We start from the raw sequence: 11,293 nt of genomic DNA on the forward strand, positions 1-11,293 counted from the left end.
ACAGTCTTTCCCTGATATTAACCAAGTGCTGCCAGAGTCTAAACATAAACATAAAAACTTTAATATTTCTGTAGTTATTGCCAGCGTCTATTATACAGCAAGACTGGATATTTTGGCAGGAAAAAAAAGGAATATGTTGTCTGTCACTGAACATTTTACTCATATGTTCAGTATTAACATTTTTCCAACTTGCCAATTACATTAATCAAAAACATTTTCTTATTACATTGAGAGAAAACATAATTCAACCAGTATTATGTTTCCTGCAAAGCCTTTTTACTGTTGCAATTTAGTAGTATGGTATATAAATGTAATTTCTGGGCAACAGGGATGAATCTTTCACTTACAAATTCCTGTAATTTAAGAAACTTTTTTTCTATTTTTATATAGTTAATTCATTAAATTCAGGGTTGATACGGCTTATTAACTTTCATTACAATCATTGTTACCCTGACAGATTCTCTGTCTTCCTCTGTAATGCTTCTTCTTCATGCTGCAATGCCGCTGTTTTCGTCTAGCAGCCGTGACATACCTGGGCTAATCAACTGTCACCCTCCTCGCTTCTCAGCAATTAGAAAGGCTAGAAAACGGTTACTGTTCCCCCCAGTGTCCCGTTTGATTCTTCCATGCCTCCTGCAGCTTGTTAAATTTACATTTTACGCATTAAGCCGATGCTTTTACCCAGAGAGACTTACAATAAGTGGAGATGGTGAGATAAGTCAACATCAGTGAATCACTGTGATACTCTGCATTAGGTCATTCATATACATGACGAAAAGAGGTTTGAGTTAAAATGTATTCCTTTCTTTCCGGTGTTGTGAAATGGAAATTGGTTCATTTGCTATGGCACTGGAAACTGTTTTTAATGCAGTGTTGGAACAGGAGAGTGACACACAAAGATGTTCATATATAAACTTTTTGCTATTTATACTTTATATGGATAACCTTTTCTAAACAGTAGACAGACGCAAGAAGATTTAAAGAATGACAACAACAAAAATGAGAAGACATTGAGAATGTAGCAAGAATCATTATAAAACTTCCCTCTGTGCTTCTCTACAGGAGCACAGCATGTTATTGTAGCTAATTCTACTAGACGTAACATGAAGTGACTCATTTATAACCAAGCCAACCTCAGGTATAGTGATTATATTCAGCAACCGTCTGTTCATTCCCCTCTTTTTTGCTCCCTCTTTTACCTACCTAATTCTCTCTTTCATCTGTTCCTGACCTATGAGTTCATAGCCTGTGTCTGCGAGAAAGCTGAGGTGAATTGATTCAGCAATGTATTTTCATGTCAAGGCCTTGACTTTTTAGCCAGAGGGGGAGAATTGCCTCTTTTATATCCAGTTCTTCATGTGAGGTGAAACAGGGCTGTCTCATTAGATTTGCAAAACCAATATCTGAGTCTCGAGTGCCTTCGAGTGTTTCTTGACTTTTATTTCCTTTTTTTTGGGAACACTTAGGCCTAAGCATTATGAAAGGGGGGGCACTGGAAGAAAAACAATACAGAAAGAAAAAATCAATCGGCCCCACCACCACCCGTTACATACCCTCTACCCTATTAGATATTCAACCCCATTCAGCCATGTTTCGATCGCTTCAGAATTTTTTGAAGTGTACAGTCCAATTCATTTCAGAATGTCTGGGAAAATTATAGTTCACATTCCTCAAGACTGCTCCCTAATCTCATAGAGAGACAGAGAGAGGGCGAGAGAGAGAGAGAGAGAGATGAGGGAGGATAAAGACAGAAAAAAAGACGAGGACATATTGGCGGGTCAACAGTCGAAACGCATGATGAGTTTGTCTGACTGATACTGACTGCCAATTTATTAAACAAAGCACAGCAGAGCTATGACCACAATAGTAAGAGCAACAGTGCAACCCACTCATGCACTCACAAAAGAATCATAGAAAGCATAATGCAACAGTAAACCCTTTAGAAACAAACGCTAGCTATGACAAATTGCCACCTCCAAATTGGCTGTTTTACACCACATTTTGCTGCATGCATTTGGCTAGATTAGCAGTAAAAGGCAAGGCTTAAAGGTAAGCCTGTTAAGTAAGGCAGAATGCTTATGGTACACCTGATCCGTTCCTCACAGTAACCACTGCATTTGTGCACCAAGGAGTTGTACTTACAGTGTACTTAAACACTGTCACAGTCTTTAGAACCATATACCATGGTAATGGAGCAGTGCAAGGTCTCACTTTCTTTGCTACAAATTTACTGTAATTTGCACATATTACACATCTGCCATCCATTATCCTGTAAAGGCTACATATGAGTCAGTCACAGATTTTATACAATTCCATGGCACAATGTGATAAGGATATACAATCCTAACTCAAGTTTAAATTTGAATTGATTCATCTGGTATTTTTCAATCCCTGGATTGAAGTAAACCAGCTATTCAGAAATCCAGTACTAGGTTTACAAAGTGCGTAAATCATCCAATGCAGTTTAGGATGAGTGGGTAATACTACGCTAAGCTAACCAACATTGTTTGATCATCACATTACAGTTATAACATTTTGTAATATGAGGGATATCCTATAATTTTTATGGAAAATAATTTAGTCTTCCCAGTTTACATCGTTATTAAACAGCAGTGTCAGGTTAGATATGTCAGCCACTTACCTCTGTTACACTTTACACACTATAAAATGGTCACTAGCAAGCTAACATTAGCTTTGTCAGTTAATTCAGTTTGCAATACATGTAACAGTTACACCTTTTAGTTACTATGTGGAAATAGTAACCTCCAAACATGTAAGACATATAAAAATACTCTGCTTGGAACAATAATATATGTTCTCTATTAAACATTTGCTCTGTATCCCACCATGGGGGTACGCCCCTCCTTGTAGTCCTTAGAAGCCCTATACCATTACACCAGCCCTATTGGCTGGCAGTCATGACGACTGCATCCAGAGGAGGGACATTCTCTCCCTACAAAAGGGATGGTGCAGCGTCATCAACTCATTCAAAAACCTCCTCTCGCCTTTCACTCAGAAAGCAAAGGCTCAACACAACTGCTTACGAGAATATTAGCTTAAATGTCCAAACTGAGCTAACCACTCGATTGCGGGGCACTAATTTTTCTGCAGTATGCACAGACTCCGAATTTCTCCGCCATAAGAAATCTGCAGTTTCAAAGAGAAATGATTTAAACTACAGTCTCCCTCAGAGCCCACCTATCAGCGGAGAGGGTGAAGGCTTTTTTGGCATGCCTGGCTCTCTTTCACAGGGGGAAGTTGTTATCTTTCAGGACATGCCTACGGCTGCTGGGGGCTGATGGCATTGGTTATAGTGGCCATCCCCTTAGGCCACTGATACATAAAGGGTTTTCAATGTTGGGTTGCATCCCCTGGCCTGGACCACTCATGTCATGGACATTGTTGTGTGAGGAATTTAGTGGAATGTACGTTAGTGCTCCACCAGTGGAAGCTCCCGGTCTTTTGACACAAGGGGTTCCAATGGGGTCCGTCCTGACCAGGAAGGTGGTCACAATGGACACATCACTGCAGGGATGGGGAGCCACCCATGAGGGGCAGGATGGTGAACAGGGTGTGGGCTCCTCACCTTCGTTTCACCCACATAAACTCCCTACATCTCCTGGCAGTGTCCCTGGCAGGAGGCACTTTCTTCCCATTATAAGGGGTATTCATGTGCTTATAAGGTCAGACAATACAACTGTGGTGGCATACATCAACAGACAGGGTGGACTGCACTCCCCTCGGTTGCACACACTGGTTCACAGACTGATTTTGTGGAGCAGTGTGCATTATCTGTCACTGAGAGCCACTCACATCTTGGTAGTAAAGACATGGGGGGCGGATTTGCTCTCCAGAGGCAAACCTCTATATGGAGAATTGAGACTCCATCCAGAGGTGACCAGTCAGGTCTGGGCACGCTATGGTCACCCCACCATGGATCTGTGCACCTCGAGGAAGAACATTCAGTGTCCCGTGTTCTTTTCTCTGAGAGACCAGGATGCACCAATGGGGATAGATGCTCTGGCTCACAAGTGGCCCCAGGTTCTGCTTCATGCATTTCCCCTTCTGGCCCTGATTCCACCCACACTGGCCATGGCCACACCTGGATGCAGATGGATTTCCACAGAATGTCATCACAACCATTCAGAATGCTAGAGCCTCTTCTACCAGGTTGCTATATGATTGTAAATGGCGTGTGTTTGAGGACTGGTGTTCAGGAAGGTGCCTTTCCAATGCTCTGTGCCTGTGATTCTAAGCTTCCTGCAAGACTTGCTGGATAAGGGCAAAGCCCTCTCCACAGTCAAGATTTACTTGGTGGCTATTGCAACGTGCAATGTAGGTTTTGATGGTAAGGCTGTGGGGCAACATCCCCTCATCAGCTCTTTTATGAAGGATGTTCGTCGGCTGCGACCAGTGTCCAGACAGCTTGCCCCATCATGGGATTTGTCAAGTATTTTGGATGCACTATGTCACCCCCCTTTGAGCCTTTGGAGCAGGTAGATCTGAAAGTGCTTTCACTTAAGACTGCTCTTTTGTTGGCACTGGCATCTGCTAAGCGGGTCAGTGATATTCACGCATTTTTAGTGCACCCTGACTGCCTTCAGTTTGCCACAGGAGATACACATGTGGTGCTACGACCTAATCCAGCCTTTTGACTGAAAAACCCTGATTTGATGAATCTCCCTTTTGACCTGGAAACTTAAAGTTTGGTATGGTTTTTCCACAAAAAAAAGATAATTGCCATTTTAAAATCCTTAAGATGGCTTCTACTACTTCTCCCTCATTAAAATTCCAGACTTTAACTGCTGGACACAAGATGCCTCCAAAAGATTTTGGGAGGGATAGGCAACAGTAGCAGTATCAAGATGACAGCCGAGGGGGATGTCATATTCAGACGAAAACTCCTGCATCTCAGTAGTTGCCTTTGTTCTCAGAATGTCCTCTAAATTCAAGCTCTTGCTTCCCCAGAAACACAAGGGGCCCCATTTTAACGATCTAAAGCACACTTGAAGGTCTGAAGCACATGGCGCAAGTGCATTTAGGATGTGTCCAAATCCACTTTTGCTATTTCAATGGTGGAAAAAATGGTCAATGCGTCAGGCGCATGGTTCAAAGTGGCTGTCCATAGTCTCCTTATTAATCACAGGTGTGTTTTGGCCGTAACATGCAATAAACCAATCAGAGTGTCATCTCCCATTCCCTTTAAGAGCCAGGTGTGCTTGCACCTTGGCGGATTGTGATTATGATGGCGCATTTGCAAAGTAGTAAGAAGGAGCGCTTCTCTGCAGAGGAGACAGATCTGCTCATGCGCAAAGTGAAAGCGCACGATCCATAACAAGCACACTGCTGCTCCTCAAATCAAATCAGTGGGGTTTTAATTGCTGAAAGTATAGAAACCTGATCACTGTACTCTCAAAAATGTTTAAGAACATTTGTTAAATATTGTTCAAAAATTAAATCATTAATTTTAATCATGTAAAGAATCATCAACACATTTATCAGGACTTGATCAGCTCTCGAAGGTGCTGATCCTGCTGCTGGCAGCATCTAGAAGCTGTGCAGAATTACTTCCTTCTTTAGGTTAATCATTGTTTTCACCTTATTTATTTCCCCCGTGTTCCTCATGTCCTCATGTACTGATGAAACAGGAAAGCCGACCCATGTTTGATCCGTTGTTGTATTTTTTTAAATATGTTAATATACACAATAATAATCTTTCACATTGTTATCCTTTCATTTGTAATCTTTGCATGTCTGTTCGCTGTTGCACATCCATGTGTGTAACAAGCAGAGTGTATGTTGTGCACCTGCTTATGTAGGCGCATATTACTGTCTTGATAAAGCACCCTTGAAATAACAGTGAAACACTGCGCCACTGTCTTAAGACCAAGTTTTTGTTGTTCAATAGCACAATCGCTCTCTGCTGCCTCAAGATAGCAATGCGCCAACAATGCGCCTGACCACACCTCATTTTAAGACCAACACGCCCGTGGGTGCTCCGATGGGCGCAAGTGCATTTGCTATTTAAACAATGTGGACGTTGATGGGAAAATGACAACTGCGTCGGTCTTAAACTAGCAAAACCACTTGCATTGCACTTGGTGCTGCTTTGCACCAGGCGTAAGATAGGGCCCAAGATGTTGATGAGATACTTCACTATCTCTCTGTTCTGCCTGACCTTGTTGTTGTGGGCAAGAACTTGGTTGCAGTGCTGCTCATCCAGCTGAAGGTCTGCCCTGGTATCCCCAAAATATTTAAGCTCACTGTAGCTTACAGGTGTGAAGCAGAATTTTGGTGACGATGGGCTGACTTCATTAGGTTGGTAAGGCTAACATATCCATTAGGAGCCCAGGTGGATGACTAGGGTGGAAAAAGAAGGCAACTCCAGCAATACAACCTGTTAGTTTTCTTGCAGCCAGTCATCCACGGGTAGCGTTAATAATAGTCAGTCTTGAAATGTCTTTCAACACTTTTCCCTTTTTCCGTCAATTCCAGTGTTGGAGTTGGCCTTCCATTTGTGTTATTTATTACTTCTCTGCGAAAGTCCACCTTGAAAAAGGCAACGCTATCAAGCTAGCTACATCATCATCCTCATCTGCTCCTCTCTCCTGTCCAAGCTGCTCTGCTCCTTGTGTTAAAGTTATAGTATCATTTTGTAAAATCAAAACATTGTTCTGAGCAATTTACATTGTTATTAAACTTGTCTTTTTCTTGCTGATCTACTAACCCTTTGACAGAAAAAAGAGAAACCTTGTGAGAAAGAGTAGCTCTGGCCTGCAGGGAGGCCCAGGGCTATGATTTTTGGTCCCACCTACTATAAATCAAAATGTAATTTGTTTATTCACCTGTCACTTTCTAAACAAACACATGCAGCTATGGGAGCTATGGCCTTCTGTCCCAGTTATGAAGTCCTAACCAATGAGTGAGCCAGCTAACCCTTTCTCCACTTAGAGACAACAACAAAAAAATCTGATTGGATATTTTCATGGTTTTAGGATAGTAACCTTTTCATTTATGGAGCAAACTTGATAGAAAATGAGGCTAAAATTAGAATTAGCAGAGAATAATTATTAAATGAAAGAGATTAAATAAAATATTTAAAATGCTAATATGTTATGAAGGCCTAGAGATCCCTAAGGTTTCCCCTCTGATTATTATAAAGATTCCAATTAGCACCATATCACCAAACAGCACTCTATCACAGCAGTCTATACAAATTCACAATGACAAACCTGGAAAGGCATTCTCCAATTTTGGGCTCCTTATGAATTTATACACAAAAAGAGGATTAGTTGAGTGGAATGACAAGAAAGCTAGTTTTGACAATTATTTAAAATTTTAGAACATAATGTTATATAATGCTCAATAAAGAGAAGATTTGGGGTGAATTTGTGCCGTGGTGGTGTTTGATAGAGGAGCAAATGGTCTCGACAAACAACAATTGACTGACTTGGATTTATCTCTCCACAGCGCACTTATGAAGTAAGTTTGTAGTGAACTGTTCATTTCCTCAGTACAGCACAATTTAAAATTTAGTTAGAGACTTTTTCATGAACTCTGCATTTGGTAGTAATTGCACCTACCTGTATAACTACTATTTTTCAAATAGGCGCCTTTTAATCTAATGTGTTGTTTGACTGCTTGAGTTCTGCTCAGTCCTACAGTAGAGTTAAAGGACGTAGCAGAAGCCCCAAGCATCCTAGTCATTCCAGTCATATCAGAAAACAGATAAAACAAGGAGAAGGGAAAAGAGAAAGAGGGGAGAGAACAAGCAAAATTGCGAGCAGGAGTGAGGAGGGTTTCTGTCGAATGCGCAGCCATCTCCAAACATGTCAGAAATAGGGAGCAGACTGGGAGGAGATGGCTGGCAGAGAGGCAATCAATAAACTCTCACATTCCATACTGCAGTGTGTGTGTGTGTGTGTGTGTAGCCTACATGTGAGTCTGCCCGCTGTGTGTATTTATGTGACTGTGTGTATCAAATTTTGAACCAGCTCGTTGTAAGCAATTCTACCAGACTGATGAGACAAACTGTCACATTACCAGAGAACATACCCTACCCTACGCTCTTTTTATAGACTCAATCAAACCTCTTGATCACAGGGGGAAATGCAGCATCAGCCCCAAAATTAACATATGTTCTGTGATGCTTTGAATTTCACAGGTTCTCATAAAGATTATGTTGAGTGAGCCGAACCAGATTCCCCTCTTCGAAGGAAGTGGGGAGTCCAAGCTAATTTGTTGAGCACATGGTCATATTTTCTGTCTCAGAGCTGTCCATCGTACCATAAACTGAACTCATTCTGAAGTAAAAATTTAAGTATTCTACAAGCACATGTCAGTACCCAATTAATCTTCACTGTAGCCACTCCAGAAAGTGTCTCTAATGGCATGATAAATCAAAAGCTTGGTGTACTTATTTGCACTCTCACTTAGAAGAGAGTTGCTCGCTTGTGTTCAACCATATTGATTGGACTGTCCAGGATGTTAAGGAAGGTACAAGCTGACACAGTGTCAGGGTGGACTTTCACATGAATGCCAGTTACATACTGTCTAAATGTGGACTAAGAGTGAACAATTATAACTTCTCTGTCTTGTCCTCACTGAATCTTTAATGACGCGATACCATCATCTGTCCTCTGCAATTGATTGCCATTGATCTGCTTCAGTGATGACCTTGACTTTACAGTATTGCCTATCTTTTCCCCTTTCTTTCCCACACATTTCTCCTCTCCATCTCTTATTATTTTCATTTCCTCCTCTCCTCTCAACCCCCCACCCACTCACCCCTCTTTCTCTCCTGTCTTTTCCTCTGCTTTCATCTCCTCTCCCACCAGGCCTGTAGATTCTGCTGAAACCTCCCGTAGTCCTTTTTGCAACACTGAAAAGCAACGACTTATCTCCCCCACGCAACCCAGGCTTAGGAGAGAAGAAGACGAAAAAGAAGAAGAAGCGAGAAGAAGTCTTCTCACCATGACAAATCAAACACGAAAATACACACAATCCCCCACCGGCACAACTGCTGTATAACACCACTTGGCGTTATTTTTGTTGTTTTTTTTTTTTTTAATTCACTCACTTATCCTTTTGTCACTCTCATCTCCTTTTCTTCGTCTTTACTTTCGTTGTTGCATCTGTCAGTCTCCTCTCATCTGGTCTCGTCATCTATTGCTGAATCTATGTGACTCTCTTAGACTTTTTGTCTATTGTTCCTCTCCCCACGTTCACCCTCCACACCATCAATTAATTCATTTCTTTGTACAGTTTTCATTGTATTCCATTTTAGCACTGCACCATTACACTGGCAGACAAACATTGGGTGTTAGCAGCGTTCATGGCAACATGCCACATCTGTAGGAGATACTTGAAACACTATGTATATTGATATTGTAACAAAACAAAAGCTATAAATCTATTTCATATTAGACCTCACCTTTAAACCTCTGGTCTTTTCCCAAAGTTCATCTGCCACTTTTTGCTCCATCCCCAGCTGTCTTTTTTTTCCCCCCTTCCCTCTTTTTCCTCTCATAGCTACCTCTATTCTACTTTTTCTTTTCCCCTCTGCTCCATCCCTCCTTCCTTCACCCTCCCCATGCCAAGACATTGTCCCACTATCTATCTGCCTCTCTTTTCCTGTCCCCATGTTTATCTATCAACCTCTCTCTGTCTCTGGATGGGCCAGGGAACACTGCGAAGGCTGAGCTACTGTCCTGGTCGGGGAAGAGCATTGACTTTGTGTGTTCCTTTCTTTTCTCGTCACAGACTGTGTTTGATCTTGTTTCTCTCTTTCATTGGAGAGAACAAAGCCTGTTTCTTTGTCTGCCGTGGTTGTGGTCTTTTAGGACAAGGTGGTAGCCATAAGCCTTCAAACTCTCTGGAGTTGTTTCTTCGATTTGCTTGTTTTTATTGCATTAGTTGTCATGGAGTGGAAAACAGTATATCTTTATAGTGACGGTGTAAACCTTAAAAAAAGTACTATTATATAAATATTTTATTTTTTACCATTGTATAAATATACAGTATTGATTAACTTATGTACTTTGATTGCAAGTTCTTTGGTCACCTACACAGTGAGTAAATAAAAAAAGAGGAAACCTTTTTTCTGTGAATTTTAGGCACTATTTCTAATGCTATTGATGTGTTGACTATTTTATTGTAACATCTTTTTTTGTTAAGTTTGTTGTTTGTTTGTTTTTTTTGGTTCAATTTTGTCTCCTGTCAATTCTGCCCTCTCCTATTCTCTCCCCATCTCTGATTACAAGTCACAAGAAGATGTATAAGAAGAAAACAAAAACAGAGGCCATGGTTTTGGTGGATAGTTTCGCTTTTCTCTCTTGCGCTCATCAAAAGAACGTAGCGTGTGTGGGTTCGTGTGGAAGACCACCTTAAAGAAAAAGATGACATTTTGAATGAGTTACGTCTGTCTTTTGCACTAATTTAATAAAGCCGTTACTGAAAATTCCCACAATGCTGTTTTGCAGATCATGTGTTCACTGAAAGGCCATTTGTTGACTAATGACAGCAAGTGTGTTAGCATGCATGGGTGACATTTACATTTTGCATTTTAGTCAGTTTCCCCTAATCAGTCATTTTTTAATGAAAAAATCTGGAGGCTGATTATCAGATTGTTTTTTTTTATGTGTCAGCTAATGATTAGATGTAACATTTATGTAATTTTATTAGGTTGTAATATTTTTGTACTGCACTTCATATAGTCATTTAGAGATTAAACAATACCATCAGACTTTTTCTTTGAAATTTTAATTGGTGACACTGAACTTCCTTTTCTTAAAGCTGCTCTAATCTTCTTTTTTTTTTTTTTTTAAATCAACAATGGATGAAATGACTATGTATAATGTGAAATGGGTCACTCACAGTGATAAACCCACCAAACATTATCATCAGATGATGCAATTCACCTCATCTCTACAGGGAATTTCAGCATCTTTAAGCAAAAGATTCTCTGTATTGGTTATAGCTTCAGTCAATATGTGTGATATCAATCAGCAACAAGGTTACTATTCAAATAGCTGAATATTTATTACAGAAAAAAAATATAGACATAGTTTTCAATGACAAGGGCAATCAGGAACACTTTGCTCTTGAGTATAGACTGAAAGCAATAGTCTGCCCAAACACCTCAGGGTGCTGTTATTGCTCATTGGAATTTTAAAGGTCAGGCACACAAGCCATGTTTACGCATGTTTTTAAAGTAATCAATAAAATCTCAAAACTGACTCTAAAAGCCATTTTTAGCCTCTGTGCAACCATGAAGAGACACTAAAAATGGGCA

General features: G+C 40.6%; 1 protein-coding gene across 1 annotated transcript in view; it reads left to right on the plus strand.

The window, feature by feature from the left end:
- The window catches only part of cdh13 (cadherin 13, H-cadherin (heart)), a 353,543-nt gene extending 343,081 nt beyond the window's left edge, over positions 1-10,462 (plus strand). Inside the window, exon 15 of the mRNA XM_067589068.1 lies at positions 8,838-10,462. Coding sequence (XP_067445169.1) covers positions 8,838-8,845 — 8 coding nt within the window. The 3' untranslated portion in view covers positions 8,846-10,462. The remainder of the gene's footprint in view (positions 1-8,837) is intronic.
- Positions 10,463-11,293: the final 831 nt, after the last annotated feature.

This window comes from Thunnus thynnus, chromosome 5, assembly GCF_963924715.1.
Source record: "Thunnus thynnus chromosome 5, fThuThy2.1, whole genome shotgun sequence".
NCBI classification, from domain to species: Eukaryota; Metazoa; Chordata; class Actinopteri; order Scombriformes; family Scombridae; genus Thunnus; species Thunnus thynnus.